The sequence below is a fragment of the Engystomops pustulosus genome, chromosome 5, assembly GCF_040894005.1.
Source record: "Engystomops pustulosus chromosome 5, aEngPut4.maternal, whole genome shotgun sequence".
In the NCBI taxonomy this organism is placed as follows: Eukaryota; Metazoa; Chordata; class Amphibia; order Anura; family Leptodactylidae; genus Engystomops; species Engystomops pustulosus.
The window spans coordinates 197992985-198014120 of record NC_092415.1 but is presented as its reverse complement, the minus strand read 5'-3'; the positions used below and the strand labels follow the sequence as shown (position 1 = coordinate 198014120).

The following is a 21136-nucleotide window of genomic DNA, read 5'->3' as shown; positions in this document are numbered from 1 at the left end:
TGGGGCGGCGTCTGCGCGCAGCCCCCTGCAGACCTATAGTATTAGTGTATAGGGGCATTACAGGAGAGGGGACCCCCCCTTCCAGGACGGGACACTATGTACGACATGTATAATTATTAGTCCCAATGGCTGCCATGTAATTCCACAATTGTCCTGAAGTGGCCACTGCAACAGATATATAGAGCTGACTGGAGCATCCCTTGAAGGAGTGGTCCTAAAAATTTATTTTGATACCCATTCCTAAGATTAGATGACCTGATCGGTGGCATCTGACAGATACATCAATAATGGGGGGTTCCAATCCTCATAAGTGAGAAAGTGACCAGAGAGACTCCATTCAATGTCTAGGAAATTTCTGGAAATTGCCAAGCGCTGTCCTACTGCAGCGCTCAGCTCTCTTCATTGACCCTTGTTTATGAGCAACTGTTGTCATATGCAACCAGAGCCGTTATCCAGAACAAAGGGAGAACTTTGGTGCAGAGACTCATTGGGTACAGCAGTGAGGGTCATCAAATGTCCAGCTACAATCCTGGATTATAAATCCAGAAGTTATAACACCGAGCACTGACTGCATATATGCATGGTCAAGACTTCTGGGAGATCCCTTTAAAGAGTTGACAATTGATGACACAGTCTGTTAACAGAAGTCTTCATTAAAGGAAATCGACCATCAAAATCCATCATGATAAACCAGGGACATTACTCATAGATCCAGACACCGTTATCCATGGCCTCCTTCCTTCTAAAATCAACTTTTAAAATTATGCTAACAAACCAGAAGGGCTCCTGGGGGCATTACCAGAGCCTCCGTGCTTTAGCTTCACAGGCTGTTACACTGTCGCCCCCTCTTCTGCCCAACCATGCCCCCCTCCTCTCTTTCTGCCTGCTGTAATCTCACAGCTTGGAAGGGGGAGCAAATGCTCCACTGCACAGTGTAACAGCAACACAGAGGCGCACTGGTAAACATCCCAGGAATAATCATAATCTTAAAAGTTGATATTAGAAGGAAGGAGGCCATGGATAACACATTTAAGAAGAAGATTCCCACAGTCACGGTGCCTGGATCTATGAGTAATGTCCCTGGTTTATCATGATGGTAGATTTCAAAATCAACTACCAGGAAGCAGGATTGTAAACTAAGCACGCTGACATACCGATGTGTGCCCCCTCAGGCAGGATTGACTCTACTTTTAGCTTCTTAGGTCCTTAAACTTTTTTTTTTTCCCATTATGCAAATAAGCCTCAGGGCTCAATTGACAACTATGTAACCCAGTGTCCCCGGGGCTCATTTGCATTATTTTCAAATCCTAAAAGAGTAAGAAGCTAAAAGAAGAGCGCATCCTGCCAGAGGGGGCAGACACCTGCATGTAAGTGTGCTTGGATTACAATTCCTGGTAGACCCTTGGGAGCAAAAGGCATGCTGCTACATCTCTTCCCAGCACATTCTATGTGCCACAACCAGCAGAGGGCAGCAATGAGCACAGGGTAAAGCTCTGCCCCAGATATCTGTCATGAGATAAATATGGAACATCACCCCCCCCCCCCCCCCTTACCCAGAACATATGCAAAAGAAGTTTTATAACAGAGGATTGTTTACTGCGCCGCTGACGTCAATGCGAATAATAACTGGAATTGCCCTTTAAATCCCCCCCTGCACAGCAGAGCACATACTGTGCATTCCCCACTCAGAACAATGCAGCGTTAAGTAAAACTGCTGGGGAGGCACATACAAGCCGGCGGCCTGAGGAGTTACAGAAGCAAGTACAGGTACCTGGCATGGATCAAAGCGGAATCCAGCTTTCCCAAAATCCAGAATGGCAGGCATTAGCAAGGCTGGTGCCTTGAGCAGATCTGGGCATCTATACTATAACACTGTATGCCACGTGGGCACATGCCCTCCCTACTGTAGGCCAGAGAGCAAAGAGCCATTGTAGACGGGCAAAGCCAAGTAGTATGGCACAGAGTGCAGGCCCTTCCTATGGCAGACTGGCACAGAGTGCACTCATTATATACAAGTACACTCTGTGCCAATCAACCATAGGACTAAAATCAATATATATAATATATCACACATACATCTATCATTACATTCAGAGAAAGTAAAGAGTGGAGCGGCACCTTTTGTTTACTGCTATCATTACATTCAGTTGCCAATGCTCTACAGCCACTGCCTCCTGTGCCATCTAGGTCAGTGATGGCTAACCTATGGCACTGGTGCCAGAGGTGGCACTCAGAGCCCTTTCTGTGGGCACTCGGGCCATCACCAGAGAGGACTCCAGGTATCTTCCTGCAGTCTCAGACAGCCCAGGATTTGCTGTGCACAGAGCTATATTAAAGTGACAGCTGTACCTGGGACTATTTTCTGCTTTATTGGTGTCCTCAGGGGCTGGTATCAATGAAAACTGTGACAGAGAAGGGAGTATAAATCATAAATTAAATTTCTGTGTTGGCACTTTGCGATAAATAAGCGGGTCTTTGTTGTAGTTTGGGCACTCGGCCTCTAAAAGGTTTGCCATCACTGATCTAGGTGATGGGTGATACTACATAATAGACAATGTGCTGGCACCAAGCCTCCTATAAAACAAACATATATAAAATTATCAACGGCATATAACGCAGGCTGGTATATACATGGCACATCAATGCTGAATCATCCAGCACCATACAGCTACAAAACACACACCCATCACATGGCACTTCATCAGGCTGGCATCCAGAACAAGCTGGCACAGGGCTACACTTTCAGCAAGGCACAGGGTCCAGACCCCTCCTGTGACAGGATGGCACCATACGGAGATCTTTCCCCCAAACCCGGGGCTGGTACAGTGTCAGGATCTATAGACTGGCACACGGACTTCTCCGCAGACACTAGAACAGGGCGCAGATTGCACTATAGACAGGATAATCTCATCGCCTAACAGCCTGGCACAGAGTGCAGATCCCTCCTGCAGTAGGTAAATTGGCACAGTCACACAAGCATCTAGACCCTCTAACCCAAAAGTCTGGCAAACTAGGCAGAACCTTTGACCAATAGGTTGGCACACAACAAGGACATTATGGCTGACAGGTCGGCATCATGACCTTTCCCCTTTGCCCACAGAGCAGCCTAGGCAATATAATGCCATAAGGTCCCATTAAATGTGACCACCTCACCCCGCCCCCAACATAAAGCAAAGACCCTAATGACGAAACACATAATGTGCAGAGACCCAAAAAGTGAGATTAGACCCCATAACACGATCTAGGGAACACTAATAATGAACAGAGACCACCAATTATCAGAAGAAACCCCCATAACAACGCACACAGGGGGCAAAGACCCCCATAAAGTTTATAATGTACAAAGTCACCTAATATAAGCAGAGACCCCATAAAAAGCATTTAAAAGTTAGAGATGAACTTATACAACAAGGAACAAGCAGATACAACCCCCACCGCCAAATAACATATAGAGCACCCCATAAGAAGGCATGTGACGTGAGGAGCACCCATATGATTAATAGAGCCCCCTATAACAATACATGGGATGTATAGAGCCCCCCCCCATATGAGCAGACCTCTCATAACAAGGCATGTGATGTGGGGAGCCCCCCTCCCATATGATGAGTAACACCTGCATAACAAGGCATGTGATGTGAGGAGCCCCTCAAATGATCAGCAACACCCATATGATGTATAGAGACCCCTATAAAGATGCATATGATGTGGGGAGCCACCATATGATGAGTAATCCCCACATAACAAGGCATGTGATGTATAGACCCCTGATATGATGAGCAGAGATGCAATAACCATGCATGTGATGTGAGGAGCCCCCCATATAATGTATAGAGACCCCTATATTGATAAATATGATGTGGGGAGCCCCCCATTAGATGATTAATCCCCCCATAACAAGGCACGTGATGTATAGACTCCTGATATGATGAGCAAAGCAGCCATAACAATGCATGTGATGTGGGGATCCCCCCATATGATGAGTAATCCCCCCCCCCCATAACAAGGCATGTGATGCACAGTCCCCTGATATGATGAGCAGAGCAGCCATAACAAAGCATGTGATGTGGGGATCCCCCCCATATGATGTATAGATACCCCTGTAATGATACAAATGATGTGGGGAGACCCCCATAATGATACATATGATGTACAGAGACCCCTATAATGATACATATGATGTGGGGAGCCCCCCGTATGATGAGTAATCCCCCCACAACAAGGCATGTGATGATATGATGAGCAGAGCAGCCATAACAAGGCATGTGACGTCCCCCGGGCAGAGCACTCACTGTGGCCGCAGTCCTCCTCCGTCTCACCGCTGTCCGCCTCTCATCCCGGGAGCGCTCCCCGCTACACACAGCCAGGGCCCCGACACCCGGAACAACTAGAGCGACCCGGAACCTGCGCGACCTCCTCTTCCTCCTCCTGCAGCCCGAAGTAATAGAGCGGGAACCCGCCACCCTGTCCTGTCACCGGACCCCGCCCTCACTGACCGAGCGCCGGCCCCGGTAATACCGACATCCACCGGCCTGGACCACGCCCACACCGCTAACCCCGCCCGCGACCAGCAAAACAACTCCAATCCAATCTCCGCCTACTGACGATAAGCCCCGCCCATCTCGCTGATTAGCCAAACGTAAACAGCTCTATACCCCGCCCCCCAACAGTGAATTATACACGCCTATCGGAAATGACTTGCCTGTGAAAGTCTGCCTGTCAGCCTGCTGGTCCGATCAGCCACGCCTCTTCCTATCTGACAACGTTGAGATGTGACCACGCCTCTGTAGTGGAGCTCGCGTTACTCATTGGTTTACCAATGACCACGCCTACTAACTACTGCGCAGTTCCGGATTGTTTCATGTAACCACGCCTCTTCATTTCTCTCACGCCCCATTTTATAAATGAAGCCACGCCCCAAGAAGACATGCTGGCGGTCTGGGAGAGGCTGGTACAGGATAACCTACTGATCGTATAGAGAGGTAAGTGATCACCCGGCCCTAGTGTAATCCGTATAGACTACACAGGAGTATACAGAGATAGAGAGGGAACGGTGCGAGATTGTAATGGCTACCTCCTCCGTGTGCTCCAGGGGCCCAGACCCCCACAATATCATCTGTACTGATCCCGAGTTACGTCCTGTATTATACTCCAGAGCTGCACTCACTATTCTGCTGCTGGTGCAGTCACTGTGTACATACATGACATTACTTATCCTGTACTGATCCTGGGTTACATCCTGTATACTCCAGAGCTGCACTCACTATTCTGCTGCTGGTGCATTCACTGTGTACATACATGACATTACTTATCCTGAGTTACATCCTGTATTATACCCAGGAGCTGCACTCACTTTTCTGATGGTCTTTTTTAGCTTGAAGCTTTAAGTGGTTTTCCCACAATTCAAGTTAGGCCCTATCCACAGGATATCCACAGGGCCTAACTTGATGATTAGTGGGTTCTCGGTGACGCGACCCCCACAGATCACGAAAATGAGGGGTCCGATGGGGTCCCAGTTACTTCAGTCGGACCTCTCTTTGCTCCAGGAAAGTAATGGCGCTCTGTGATCTCCGTCAGCTCCATAGAGATGAATGGAGCAGATCCGGACTGTATATTGTAAGGAACACTTGAACATTTTTCCAGGGCAGTATTGACAACATTCCAGACATAAATACTTTGCTTGTTACAGTTTTGTAGTTTATAATTTTCTAAATTTCAGTACAATAATTAGTGTCCTTTTTGATCCTGAAGGGGTTAATGTACATTATAATTTTCTCCTGTCTTTTATAGCAGTATTACTGCAGGAGCAGGTAAAGATTAGGAAGTATAAACAATACTGGGAAATAAAAAAAACTGCACAGGCCTCGCCGCTTCCTGCCAGATCATTTTCAGTCTGGATTTGGAGGATTTCTTCAATTTAATTTAATTGAGACAAATATTAAAATTAAATTGTAAATGACAACATCTAATCTATAAAGCTGAGTGAGTGTGAGTATCCGCTAAAGGAATCTGCACCGTTGCGTTTAATCTTTAAATTTTGCACATCCGCTCTCTGTGACGCACAGGCAGGCGGCGAGAGGGCCGGGCGCACAGGCAGGCGGCGAGAGGGCCGGGCGCACAGGCAGGCGGCGAGAGGGCCGGGCGCACAGGCAGGCGGCGAGAGGGCCGGGCGCACAGGCAGGCGGCGAGAGGGCCGGGCGCACAGGCAGGCGGCGAGAGGGCCGGGCGCACAGGCAGGCGGCGAGAGGGCCGGGCGCACAGGCAGGCGGCGAGAGGGCCGGGCGCACAGGCAGGCGGCGAGAGGGCCGGGCGCACAGGCAGGCGGCGAGAGGGCCTGGCGCACAGGCAGGCGGAAACAGATATACAGAGACACGGGGGCACATTTACTAAGGGTCCGAATCGCGCATTTTTGTCGAGTTTTCCACATTTTTCTGATTTGCGGCGAATTGCCCCAGGATTTTGGCGCATGCAATCAGATTGTTGCGCATCGGTGCCGGCTTGCACGCAACAGAAATGGGGGGGGGGGGGTCTTCCCATGCGTTACATGCACCGGGAAGAAGAAGGTGAACTCCGGCGGACCTCGGCAGGGAAGCGACACATGCAGGAACTCTCGGCGCACGAGCTTCATGAATCGCGCCGGACTTCATCCTCGTCAGACTGTCCGATTCGGGGATTGAGTCAGGACCATGTAATTAAATTTGCCCCATTGTCTCCATGCATAAGGATAGGGGAGGACATATATATATATCATATATAGGATGATATATAATGATAAAGAAGGATGTCCTGCATAGTAATGAAGGGCACTGTATATTATAATAATTGAGGACACCATGGATAATTACCCAGAGCAATGTATTTACTCATACAGAAAGAAGTCATAATGTAAGGCAATTTATATAACATATTTTTATACATATACAATAATAGGGGAATATACAGTGTATAAGGATTAGGAATGGCCTTGTATATAGCTGTAAGGGAGGACGCTGTGTATACAGTTACAGAGACAGATTTGGGGACTTCTGCTTTGATAGATGTTGTTGGTAGATGTGATTCTCTCCCTGTGGCTTCTGGAAAAGCAAACAATGTAAATCAGATAAAAGGGATTGTCTATATTATTAACCATCGCCGTTCAGTCCAGCAGTGACACCATCTCCTCTCTCAGGTTTTGATGGAAGATGCATCATTTTACTTATTTCAGGACACAAACCAGTCATGTGGTTTTCTACGTGTCAGGGCTGATTCCTAATTTAAGACTGTTTTTTTTTCTTCTTCTTATGATTCAAGCCAAGTTTAGAATATAAAATACCACCTTATACAATAAAGAGGATGTGTGGTGTGAATGTGTTTTTTTACCAGCTAACTTACTGTATATACGCGAGTATAAGTAATTTCCTGCACCAACCCCCCACAGTAATGTAATACCCTGCACCAGCCTGCCACAGTAATGTAATACCCTGCACCAGCCCCCCCCACAGTAATGAAATGCCCTGAACCAGCCCCCCACAGTAATGTAATACCCTGCACCAGCCCCCCCACAGTAATGAAATGCCCTGCACCAGCCCGCCACAGTAATGTAATACCCTGCACCAGCCCCCCCACAGTAATGTAATACCCTGCACCAGCCCCCCCACAGTAATGAAATGCCCTGCACCAGACCCCCACAGTAATGTAATACCCTGCACCAGCCCCCCCACAGTAATGAAATGCCCTGCACCAGACCCCCACAGTACTGTAATACCCTGAACCAGCCTGCCACAGTAATGAAATGCCCTGAACCAGCCCCCCACAGTAATGTAATACCCTGCACCAGCCCCCCCACAGTAATGAAATGCCCTGAACCAGACCCCCACAGTAATGTAATACCCTGCACCAGCCCCCCCACAGTAATGAAATGCCCTGCACCAGCCCGCCACAGTAATGTAATACCCTGCACCAGCCCCCCCCCACAGTAATGAAATGCCCTGCACCAGACCCCCACAGTACTGTAATACCCTGAACCAGCCTGCCACAGTAATGAAATGCCCTGAACCAGCCCCCCACAGTAATGTAATACCCTGCACCAGCCCCCCCACAGTAATGAAATGCCCTGAACCAGCCCCCCACAGTAATGTAATACCCTGCACCAGCCCCCCCACAGTAATGAAATGCCCTGCCGCAACCCCCTCTTTAGTAAAGAAATGCCCTGCAGCAGCCCCTCCCAGTAATGAAACGCCCTGCAGCAGCCCCCCCCCCCCCAGTAATCAAATGCCTAGCAGCAAACCCCCTCCCCACACACACAAAATAATGGCATGCCCTGCAATATCCCCCTCATTAATGAAATGCCCTGAACAACCCCCTCCCCAGTGATTAAATGCGCTGCAGCAGCCCCCCCCCCCAGTAATCAAATGCCCTGCAGCACCCCCCCCCCCACACACACACACACACAGTAATGGCATGCCCTGCAGTATCCCCTCATTAATGAAATGCCTTGCTGCAGCCCCCTCCCCAGTAATCAAATGCCCTTTAGCAGCCCCCTCATTAATGAACATCCCACCCCCTGTATTTAAATACACTGCAGCAGCCTCTCCAATAGTGACATGCCCTGGGGAGCCCCTGAGCCAAGCAGTCAATGGATCTTTAAAAAACCTCATATACTTACCCTCCAACACTCTCCGCAGCTCCTCTTCATGTGTAACACAGCAGGCAGAGACACGTCGATGCACTCTGCCCGCGCACACACTGTGACACAGCAGTGTCGCCACTGATGATGTCATACTGTGTGCGCGGGCAGAGCACATCGACATATCTGTGCCTTTGTTACAAATGAACAGGGGAGCGACAGAGGGTTAGTGTATATTTTTTATAAGTTGAGTTGGGTTTTTCAGCACATTTTTTACAGCACATTTTATTTTTTCACCTTATACACGAATATATATATATATATGTGTGTGTGTATACATAAAAGGTTATGTACCTTTGCAAATATATTACTTCTCTTGTATGGTAGTGGAGTCACTGTGTACATGCATGACATGACATGTCACTGTGTACTGATCCTGAGTTACATCCTGTATTATACCCCAGAGCTGCACTCACTATTCTGCTGCAGGTGCAGTCACTGTGTACATACATGACATTACTTATCCTATACTGATCCTGAGTTACATCCTGTATTATACCCCAGAGCTGCACTCACTATTCTGCTGCTGGTGCGGTCACTGTGTACATACATGACATTACTTATCCTGTACTGATCCTGAGTTACATCCTGTATTATACCCCAGAGCTGCACTCACTATTCTGCTGCTGGTGCAGTCACTGTGTACATACATGATATTACTTACCCTGTACTGATCCTGAGTTACATCCTGTATTATACTCCAGAGCTGCACTCACTATTCTGCTGCTGGTGCAGTCACTGTGTACATACATGACATTACTTATCCTGTACTGATCCTGAGTTACATGCTGTATTATACTCCAGAGCTGCACTCACTATTCTGCTGCTGGTGCAGTCACTGTGTACATACATGACATTACTTATCCTGTATTGATCCTGAGTTACATGCTGTATTATACCCCAGAGCTGCACTCACTATTCTGCTGCTGGTGCAGTCACTGTGTACATACATGACATTACTTATCCTGTATTGATCCTGAGTTACATGCTGGACATATTTTGGTTATAGGAATAGTTCCAAAATGGATGACATAAAGTCTGTTAACATTTATCAAGATAGAATTTTCCGAGTGTAGAATTTCCCAGCTTGTATAAAGCCTGGCATGGCTCCATGAGATTCTCCGGAGACGGTGAACACTGCCAGCATATACTTATTCAATGTGATTAGGGAAATTTGGCAAGTTTAGCTGATGCTCACAAAATACTCCTCAAAATTAGGTCAGGAATAAAATCCCCCAACTAAAAAACACAGGGAAGACATAACCTTTCTTTATTGCTCATATCAACCAATTACTGGAGAGATTTTATTTTTTAAAGGCACTGGTGTAGATGAAAGCTGTGCTCTGATTGGTTGTTATGAGCAACACAGACAGATTTGGTTTTAGGCCCTGAAAGTGGAAAATTATCCATTTTTGGTGAAAAATACAAGTGGAATTTGTCAGAAAACATGTGTTTCCTAACATTCTCTGTGCTGCTGGAGACTCTTCTTCCATGAATGTATTCCATTCCATAATATCTGCCTTTTACAGTGTCACACATTTACTGCAGTGGTGACTATTCTCTGTATACACCTACCCCAAGTATACGGGAGGGGGTGTAGATGCTGTTGAGGGTGTCACACTGGGGACGCTACGCTATCATGGGAGCAGTCTGGGTAAGGGAGGGCTCCGCTTAGGGGAGTGTCGGAGTTGTTTTCCTGTGACAGGAAATATACATGTGTTCATTGTAACCTTCTCGTTTCAGCCACAGCTCGGTCCCATAAGTCGCCTCCATCAAGAGTCCGAAGCGGAAGCATGTGAGGACCCTGAGCCTGGGTAAGAAAACACCTGAGGGTGTGAGGGCACCCATAGGTGGTGCGAATAATGTACATGTATTAGAATTATCTGGTCCATCAAACTTTTTTTTTTTCCATCTCTGCCTGTATTCTGATAACTTATCCTGACTGAAACATTTTTGTGGTGTAGGATCTCGTGGACCTGGAACCGAATGTACTGCATCGCTGCCCAAGAGTTAGGGTAAATTAAAGGGGTTGTCCGATCATAGCAAGTGAGGCCTTATCCACAGGATAGGGCCTAACTTGCTGATCGTAGAGGATAGCAGAGATGGGTCCCCCATGCATCAGTCCGTTTACCCCCGTAGCACCCCACATGGAGCTGATGAAGATAGACCAGTGTGGTACTCTGCTATCTATGTCGGCGCCATAGAAATGAACTGATCAGCTGGCGCATGCACGACTACCTGCTTCGGTCATCTCAGCTGCGACCGGAGTACAAAGGACCCCCGTTCTTGTGATCCGTGGGGGTTCCATCACTGTGATGACAGTAGCCCATAGCTGACTACAGTAGTATGGACTTATCCTCCTCTACTCCCTGTTGAGGATGACATAGTGGTGGTCATGTAGATTGTAAGCTCTTGTGGGTACATGTACAAGTTATCTTGTGGTGGAGGTGACTAGTCCGTGTAAAACTAATCAATCACATCCCTGGCCGCCCCTATGGTCGTTCATCTCCCATTTCCCTCTGTGAGCTGACATTTTATTGTGTTCTCTTTCTTCCTCGTCATTGATTTCCTTTTATTTTTGCATTTATTTTCTGTGTATTATTAATAGCGGCTTAAATGGCGGCATCGATCTCCGGCCCATCATTTATTTACAGGCAGAGGATACGCCTAATAATGTTCTGATCCGTCAGTAACATCGCTTTCCCCCAGCTCATAACTGTATTATTTTACCCTTTGTTAAAGGGATCCTCTACTGGTAGATTACTCCCTTCCCCCACTCCATCACCAAGTCTGGATCTCCAAATATAAACTGCAATGACATTAACAGTTGCCCTAAAAAATAGCGCATCCTACTTCAGTGTACACCAAAGACTATCTTGATGCATATATTAAAGGGATGGGCCGTTTCCATTGTCATAAGAAACAGAGCAACTTTCCTAATTTAATATCTCCTATTATTTTGTGCCTGATGCTCCAAGGCCGACCTATATAATTCCATGGTGGACTAAAAACAATTCCTTACTATGGGTCCACTTAAAGGAAATCTACTATCAAAGTCCATGATAAACCAGGGACACTTACTCATAGATCCAGGCACCGTGACACTGGTAATATTCTTATATTTGGTATCCATGGCCTCCTTCCTTCTAAAATCAACTTTTGCAATTATGCTAATGAGCTGAAGGGAAGTGCTCATGCACAGTGTAGCTTTACAGGCTGTTACACTGTGCAAGCGCACATCCCCCTTCCATTGAGTGACATTACATCAGGTATTGGAGATCGAGGAAGTGCTGAGGGAGCAGGTGGGAGGATGAGATAGTGTGAATAGCCTCATCTTAACACAGCAGTGTCCTCAAATAGATGATCGGTGAGGTAGTCAGAGACTCCCCATTGAGCGGATATGGATGATATATTATAAGGATAGATCATCAAAATTTTCAAAGTCCTAGTAAACCCATTTAAATGACTTCCAATGGAAAAAGCTAAGCTAAAGGAAATCTACCATCAAAATCCTTCATGATAAACCAGGGACATTACTCATAGATCCAGGCACTGTGACACTGCGTGACTGTGGTAATCTTCTTATATTTCTTATCCATGACCGCCTTCCTTCTAAAATCAACTTTTGCAATTATGCTAATGAGCCTGAAGGCCTCTGGGGAGTGTTACCAGAGCCCCTCTGTGCTGTAGCTTCCCCCGACTATTACACTGTTTCCTGCCTGCGCCCTCGGCGCATCCCCCATTTCTTTGCCTGCTGTAATCTCACACAGTGGGAGGGCGAAGTGCTCATGCCCAGTGCATGAGGCTACAGCACAGAGTGGCTCTGGTAACACACTCAGATTAGCATAAGTTTAAAAGTAGATTTTAGAAGGGAGGAAGCTTCGGATAACAAATATAAATGCCCCTGGTTTATCATGACGGGTTTTGATGGTAGATGCTCTTTGTTAACGCTTTTCCCATCTTATTACTGATCATAGGAATAAAGGTGCTACAATGTTGGTCTATCATTATAGTCTATGGGGCACATTTACTTACCCGGTCCAGGCGCGATCCCGCGGCGCGTTGTCCGACGAGGGTTCGGGTCTGCCAGGACTCAATAAGGTCCGTGCGCCCGATATCCACCAGGTGTCGCTGCTGTGCCGAGGTCCGCCTGAGTTCACCTTCTTCTTCCTGGTGCATGTGAGTGCTGATCTCGCGTCACATTTGGTTTTTTAAATTCCGCGGCTTTTCCGAATCCGTTGGGTTGTCTCATGGCCACGACCCCCCTCCCCCCACGATTTCTGACGCGTGAAAGCCGGCACCAAAATCCGATCACGTGCATCAAAATCCCGGGGCACTTCGGCGCAAAATGGAAATATTGGGGAAACCCAACGGAAGTGCGGCGTTCGGACCCTTAGTAAATGAGCCCCTATGTGTCCGGTTACACACTTTTACCCTATCCACAGAAATACTTTTTGATCCTCAATTTTTCATTTGCAATAGTCATATCCCAGTGATCTAAAAGATGGACGTTCCCCTTTAAATTTGATAGGTAACCAGTCTTGCTGATAATGGATTTACATTCAGTCACCATTAGTGTTGTTCCACAGATTTACGGATTATCGTGAGACTAATGGAAATGATGTGGGAGGAGGTTCATATCTTGGATATCTCCCTGTTGTAGCCTCCTGCTCGTCTCTTGACCCCCCCCCCCCCCCCCTCTGTACACATTAGGACACTGGCTCCGAGCGATGTCTGTTTCATTGCATTTGTTTTGTGGAGTCACCTGGAATTTCTCCCGGAGTCCATCTCTTCCTGCTTCCTATCCTCTGCCATGATGATTATTGCCTCTACACAGAATAAAGTCCCATTTCGGGCCCCAATGCTGCGTCTCCAGTCCAATTATCTCCGTCTATACGGTGACCCGGAGGTCAAGCCGCTCATTCGGTGTAACCACTACTGCTATGGATGAAGTAATGCTCCCTGTGTTGGCGCTGAGCATCTCTATCCGGTCTTGGCATCCCTTGGCGGTAACATTGGGAGTGCCTGGGTACTTCGGTGTGCAATTACCTGCCGGGGACTAATTACACCTCATTAGGAATATTGTGCACCAATGCTCTACATGTGCTGTGTATGTGCCCATAGCGTTTCTATTACCAGACCTATGATAAAAAAAAGTATCCTGTGTGCTGATATGTGTCTCATCTAGGTTGCTATACCTGTTCTGGACTTACAAACTGCAGCCAATGTTCGGTATTGTACCTGGAGAGATGTGTAATCAGACCTCTGTGAATGTCATTAGTATCAGCAGGACTGTGAAATATGGATTTGTATTCTAGGATTGTAGCTGGCTTTGTGTTGTTGCACTGCTATGCTCTGTATTCTCTGCAGCCAGTGTTATGTATTGTCCCTGGAGAGATGTGTAATCAGACGTTTGTGAATGTTGTTAGTAGCAGCAGGACTGTGAAAAATTCTAGAATTATTGCCGGGGTTGTGTTCTTACACTGCTGTGCTCTTTGTTCTCCACATTGTCCACTATACAGTAAAAACTGTAGTAGGTATATGTTTGTATTTTACAGCAGTAACTCAAAGCAAATAAAATGATGAGATGTTCATTGCTAAGAGCACAGCAGTGTGAGGACGCGTAGTCACACATGCACCGTACTGCTCTAAAGGGACTAGTGTAGTTGGCTAAGAGCAGTCACGTGATGATCAATGGCAGCATACACGTGACTACAGCCCTATTCACACAGGGCTGGGGATATCTTTTCTCAAAAACATGAAAGTCCAGGTTGTCGTATGGATAGCTGTTCACAAGCAAAACCCATTGGAATGTATATTCCCATATATTGCTGTTATGTTGTTAATATCTGGGGAGTGTGTACCCAGAGGTCGCACTAACATTTTTCCAGAAGGGTAAAAATACTCCTCTCACAATTTTTGAGGAGTATTTTTACCCGAGGAGGAGTATGAAAATTTCGGTAATACACCGCACACATAGCGCGCACACACTGGTCGCTCACAGGACACGGCACACGCTCACAGGACACGGCACACTCAAACAGGACACGGCGAACCCCTTTAACCCCTTAACGCTCTGCGCCGTAGCTCTACGGCGCAGAGGTATAAGGGATGTATGAGGAGGGCTCACGGGCTGAGTCCTCTTCATACAGAGGTGGGGGTTTTTGCATTTTGCACAAAACCCCCACCGCTAATAACCGCGGTCGGTGCTTGCACCGATCGCGGCTATTAACCCTGTAAACGCCGCCCGCAAAGTCGCGGGCGGCGTTTAAAAGACGGCGGCGCGCGGGCGCCGCCATCTTTTTTTTGATCGCCACGCCCCCAAACGTCATCGGGGGGCGGCGATCGGTTACCATGGTAGCCTCGGGTCTTCTTTTGACACGAGGCTACATGGTTTATGCAGGTTCGTTACAATGAGCCAGTGGCTCATTGTAATGTATGACCTGCAAAAATGCCATATATTGCAATACTGTAGTATTGCAGTATATGGTAGGAGCGATCTGACCATCTAGGGTTAATGTACCCTAGATGGTCTAAAAAATAGTGAAAAAAAAAAGAAAAAAAAAAGTTTAAAAAATAAAAAAAATTAATAAAATATTAAAAGTTCAAATCACCCCCCTTTCCCTAGAACGGATATAAAACATAACAAACAGTAAAAATCACAGACATATTAGGTATCGCCGCGTCCCAAAATGCCCGATCTATCAAAATATAAAAACGGTTACGGCCGGCGGTGACCTCCGAGGCGGGAAATGGCGCCCAAATGTCCGAAATGCGACTTTTACACCTTTTTACATAACATAAAAAATGAAATAAAAAATGATCAAAATGTCGCACAGACCTCAAAATGGTAGCAATGAAAACGTCGCCTCATTTCGCAAAAAATGACCCCTCACACATTTCCGTGCGCCAAAGTATGAAAAAGTTATTAGCGTCAGAAGATGGCAAAAATTTTTTTTTCTTTTTTGTACACATTCGTTTAATTTTTGAAAATGTATTAAAACACAATAAAACCTATATAAATTTGGTATCACCGCGATCGCACCGAACCAAAGAATAAAGTAGGCGTATTATTTGGAGTGAAGAGTGAAAGTCGTAAAAACTGAGCCCACAAGAACGTGACGCACGTGCGGTTTTTTTTCAATTTTTCCACATTTGGAATTTTTTTTCAGCTTCGCAGTACACGGCATGTTAAAATAAATAACATTACGGGAAAGTAAAATTTGTTACGCACAAAATAAGCCCTCACACAGGTCTGTACACGTAAAAATGAAAAAGTTATGGATTTTTGAAGTTGGAGAGCGAGAAATTAGCCGAAAAACCCTCCGTCCTTAAGGGGTTAAATCCAACATGCACAATCCCCCCTCTGAACATTTGCAATTGTGCAGGAGGACCCCCAAACACATCAGACGGTCCCCAAACCTGCCAATTTCTGACATCGAATACATATGCCTGAGTCTGACTGGGCATTACTCCACTCAAAGCTGAGCATGCATGTGTATGCGGGAATTGCAAGGATTTCCCACCTACTGATATTAGAAGCAGCAGGGAAACACCTATGGATAAGCGACTCCCATGAGCCTCAGACACCTCCGATTTATTACATTTTGAGTGAATTTAACACAAATGTATAATGTGCCCTGAGCAGCCATCTATACCCCCCTATGAACCTCCGGAGGGAGATGTGCAGATAGAGCGCCCCCTGTGCACAGCAGTCAATGATTGGAGGCGTCCGGGAGCTCATTAAATATATATCCAATTATTTTCGGAGGCCGTTGTTATCACCCGCTGCAGACTGTGGCGTCATCCGCTCTCCAAAAGCTTCCCATCTGATAACATATTGGTGATCCAAGCAGGACACGGCACACACTCACCCGGTCCTGTCGATCACATAAACGCAGGCAGCGTTTGGAGCAGGACGGGGAGCGGCAGCCCCGCTGCCCACATGCCTCCCCCTGGGGGCTGCGCGCTCGCTCCGGGTCTCTCCTGACCGCCCCTGACACTGAGTCACGTGTCCTGCTGAGCGGTCCAGCGCGCGCTGCGATCGCTCGATAGACATTTCCCTCATTTGCAGCGCGTGCTGAACCGCTCAGCCTGCGCGCTACAGGGAATAATTGCCATGCGTTCTTTTACGCATGGCAATTATTTTGGGGGGTAATGGCGCCTCATCACGCGTCTATGACGCGTGGTGAGGCGTTAATGCGACCTCTGTGTGTACCCCTACATCCATACTTCTCAGCGGATATGAGGGTCTTATGGAAGCAGCTGGTTGTACACAGAGCTGACCCCTGTACAGACCAGAACATGATCATCCATCCTCTGCTATTCCTCTCCACAGGCCGGACGTGCCCGCCATTTTTCTCCTTACCCATCGATCATCCGGACGTTCTCACCATGGGCAGCCCCACCGAAACCGAAGAAGTGCACGTGGCTGTTATCCGCCCCAAAAACGCTGGAAGCCTCAATTCCCGGGAATATCGAGCAAAACTGTACGAGGTAATGGAGCGATGGGCGAATATCTATAAGCAGGAATGGGACTACAGCTGGACTGCCGGACTTTACAGATTTATGGGAAACTCTGCCTGTTTGTTTTTGTATTCTTAAGGTTTAATAAATGACCTGTTACTCTACTGTTATATACGAACCGTGCGGGAGATTTATCATCAAGTTTCTGAGGTAAAACTGTTCTAGTTGCCCATGGAAACCAATCAGAGCGCATCTTTAATTTTACAAACAGCTGTGGCAAAATGAAAGATGAGCTCTGATTGGTTTCCAAGGGCAACTAGAACAGTTCTGCAAATCTCCCCTCGTGTGTACAACAGTCTTCTGGGGGGGATGTGACTACTGCTTTATTAGAGGTTAAGAGTGATGGCACACGTGACATTTTGAACGTGTTTTTGGCCAGTTTTTAATCAGTCCGTCAAAAAAACGCATGCGTTTTTGACCAGTTTGAATTAAGATAATTGGTCAAACCCGTCAAAAACTGCATGCGTTTTTCACAGACTGCTTAAAACGGGCCAAAAAACGCGCTCAGAACGCAACATCTGCCATCACCCTTAAAGTGATAATGGTCACTGTTGGCCCTCATGCACACGGACGCTCTTTTTATCCGTGTGCTATCGGTTGATTCAACGACTCACAACTGGACAAATTCATCTCTATAAGTTTATACACACAGCGATGGTTCCCATGGCCCCATGTATGAGCTGACTGCCCAAAACACAAAACTCAGTCATTGGTGCATGAGTGGATCTTACACAGACCACAAACAAAGCAACACATATCCGTGAGTGCCTACACTTAAAGAGGTCTTCTCGTCTGGGCATTCACATTCAGTTTCATTAATCTGATATATATATATTTCTTCAATTAGATGTTGTTGAAAAAAATGTTCCTGTGTGAAGAAAATTTTTCATAAATGTAGTCATGTGGTCTGTTTTTTTTTTTTAATAACATCCAATTGAAGAAATGTTTACATATGGCAAATGAACTTAATTAAATGTGAATGCCCAGATGGGAATACCCCTTTAAGTAAGGGTTGCTCACATTCCCTCATGTGTTTTTGTAAGTGTGGGGTGAAGGATATGAGGTAATTTACCAATATAATAATAGTTCTCCTCCGCTTTCTTGATATGTAAAGTGAGGCCTCCTGTCTTTTACCTCATCAGTCAGACATTCCTGTCCATAAAATGGCCGCAGATGGAGGGGTCATGGGCAGTTAGAGATCACATGACCCTCCATCTGCCGCCATTTTATGGTATGGAATCTCTGGCTGATGAGGTAAAAGACATAAGGCTTCACTTTACATATCACAAAAGCAGAGCTTGGTAAACTATCTAATATTTTGCCCCTCACACTTACCTCACATTTTCTGTAACGTGTGTGTAAAGTGGCCAACCCCTTTAAAGCCCTTTCCTGTCAGGTTGGCAGCGGCTTTTGTTTGTGTCACTGGTTTTGGCCTATCGGAGCTTGTTAGTGGTCAGACAGGAGGGAGCTAGCTTAATATCCGCTATTAATAGGGTAACATTTAGCTTTGTAATGGCTTTTATCCAGGTGGCTATCTTATACCTGCATAACTTCAAGGTTATAATTGGCTAATTAAAGGGAGTGATATGTTTGGGATTGATTGACATTTTACCGACATGTGTCACAATTTGATTAAGGTTATATGGAGGGGTCTCGCCAGCTGAGCCCGCTCAATACCAATGGTTCCATGACTGTCATAGCAGGATCTGTGACAGGGTAGATCCAGTAATTTTACAATAAACTAGTATTAGTACTGCAGTGTATTGTATAAGTGATCAGACCCCCTAGGGAAAAAGGCCAAGCCCTCCGTGTCCTGCCGGATACATCAAGAAGCTTGGTACTCTTGATGTGTCCTTCGGGTGGTCAAAACCACACCGGCTATGACTTGGTGTAGTTTTGTGCACACACATGCGTACAAATGTTTTCAAAAATTACGCAGACGCTGTGCAGTAACGCCCCTTGCCCACCCACTCTGCCAGCCGCCGTGCCCCCTCTATGCCCAGTCCTCGCCCACATTGCGCTGAGGTGAGGTAGTCCCTGTTATAGTCACAGATTCTTGCATTGCACAAGAATTTATGATTATTTCACAGCTTTTACGCCGGAAAACTGGCGTAGTAGCAGTGATAAATCTCTCCCATAGATTTAAATAAAAAGTGATCAAAAGATCATCAATTCCCAAACATTGTAGAAATTAAAACGCCAGCCCCCTCCCGCAAAAAACTGACACTTTACTTAGGTCCATATACCAAAGTATGAAAAAGTTATTGGCGTCAGAATAGGACGTAAAGAAGGGATTATTTTCCGCACAAAAGGTTTTTATTCTCTGAAATGTATGAAAATCTTATAAAACCTTTATAAATTTTCCCAAAGAAAAAAAAAAAAAAAAAAGCTGATTTGTCATTTGTGGTGCACAGTGAAAGCAGTAAAAAGTAAACCCGCAAGAAAATGGCGCGAATGTGTTTTTTTTTTTTTTTTTTTTGTCAATTTCACTGAATTCGGAATTTTTTTTTCCAACTTTTTCAGTGCATGACAAGGAATAGCAAATATTATCACTAGGAAGAACAAAAAGTACAATTTGTTGCACAGAAAATAAGCTCTGTACATGGAAAAAATTCAAAAATTTTTTGGATTTTTTGAAGATGGGGAGTAAAAAGCAGAAACTTAAAATGGAAAAAATCCTTTGGCGGCAACAAGGGATTATAGAGGTCTCTGAGCGCTGGGTGGTGTCACATTTTTCACCCGTCCCTCAGGAGCGGCTGTTCTGAAATACTTGCCCTATTGTTTATATATTCCAGATTAAGAAAGTGTCAGAAATTAACAGCAGAATCCACGACTGTTATAATTCCCAGCAGTCATGATTATCCAGTGCCCCCGTTACTGCTCTCTGATGTCACCCTCCAGAACAAATCCCTCTTATCCCCTCCATTCTGCTTCATTGCAGTAAGTTCTTTTTTCCCCCTCTTCACAGATCTTAATGATTGAGGTTCCAATAGAAGGGCAAAAGAAAAAACGGAGGAAGGTTTTACTAGAAACCAATCTGCAGGGTGAAAAAGACAAGTCCCAGGAGATCCTGGAATATGTGCTGGAAACCACAAAGCAAATCTCCCCTGCAAACCAAGGAGTTAAAGGTGAGAACTGCTGAGGGGGGGTGAGCCTGACCTCACAGCACGGAAGACGGCTACTACAACCTTAGATACAGTATGAACTTTAAGGAAATTTACCATCCTGACAAACCAGGTACATTACTCATAGATCCAGGCACCATGACTGTGGTATCTTCTTATATTTGTTACCCATGGCCTCCTGCCTTCTAAAATCAACTTTTACACTTATGCTAATGAACCTGAAGGCCTCTGGGGAGTGTTACCAGAGCCCCTCTTTGCTGTAGCTTCACCAAATATTACACTGTTTCCCGCCTGCTCCCTCAGCACTTCCCCCATCCCTTTGCCTGCTGTAATCTCACACCGTGGGAGGGGTGAAGTGCTCCTGCACAGTGTAACAACCTGTGAAGTTACAGCACAGAGTGGCTCTGGTAACACACCCAGATTAGCATAAGTTTAAAAGTAGATTTTAAAAGGAAGAAACCTTGAATATCAAATATAAATGCCCCTGGTTTATCATGATGGATTTTGATGGTAGATGCTCTTTCTTAATATATGCTAATGAGTATAAAGGGCTCTGATGGCCTTACCAGAGCCCCTCAGTGCTGTAGCATCACAGACTTTTACACTGTCTCACCTTCCTTCCTTCTCTGCTGCATCAGCACTTCCCTATCTCCCTGCCTGCTGTAATCTCACACAGTGGAGGTGGAAGGGCTCCTGCACAGTGTAACAACCTGTAAAGCTACAGTATGGTGGGGCTCTGGTAATGCACCTCAGAACCCTTATGGCTTATTAGAATAATTTAAAAGTTGATTTTAGAAAGAAGGAGGGATGGATAAGAAATATA

The 21136-nt window shown here is 46.1% G+C and overlaps 1 protein-coding gene across 1 annotated transcript in view; it reads left to right on the top strand.

Moving 5' to 3' along the window:
- The first annotated feature begins 4636 nt into the window (after nucleotides 1–4636).
- Nucleotides 4637–21136, top strand: part of KRIT1 (KRIT1 ankyrin repeat containing) — a 29695-nt gene continuing 13195 nt past the window's right edge. The window contains exons 1-4 of the mRNA XM_072154305.1: nucleotides 4637–4979; nucleotides 10406–10476; nucleotides 17001–17158; nucleotides 20157–20316. Coding sequence (XP_072010406.1) covers nucleotides 17057–17158; nucleotides 20157–20316 — 262 coding nt within the window. The 5' untranslated portion in view covers nucleotides 4637–4979; nucleotides 10406–10476; nucleotides 17001–17056. The remainder of the gene's footprint in view (nucleotides 4980–10405; nucleotides 10477–17000; nucleotides 17159–20156; nucleotides 20317–21136) is intronic.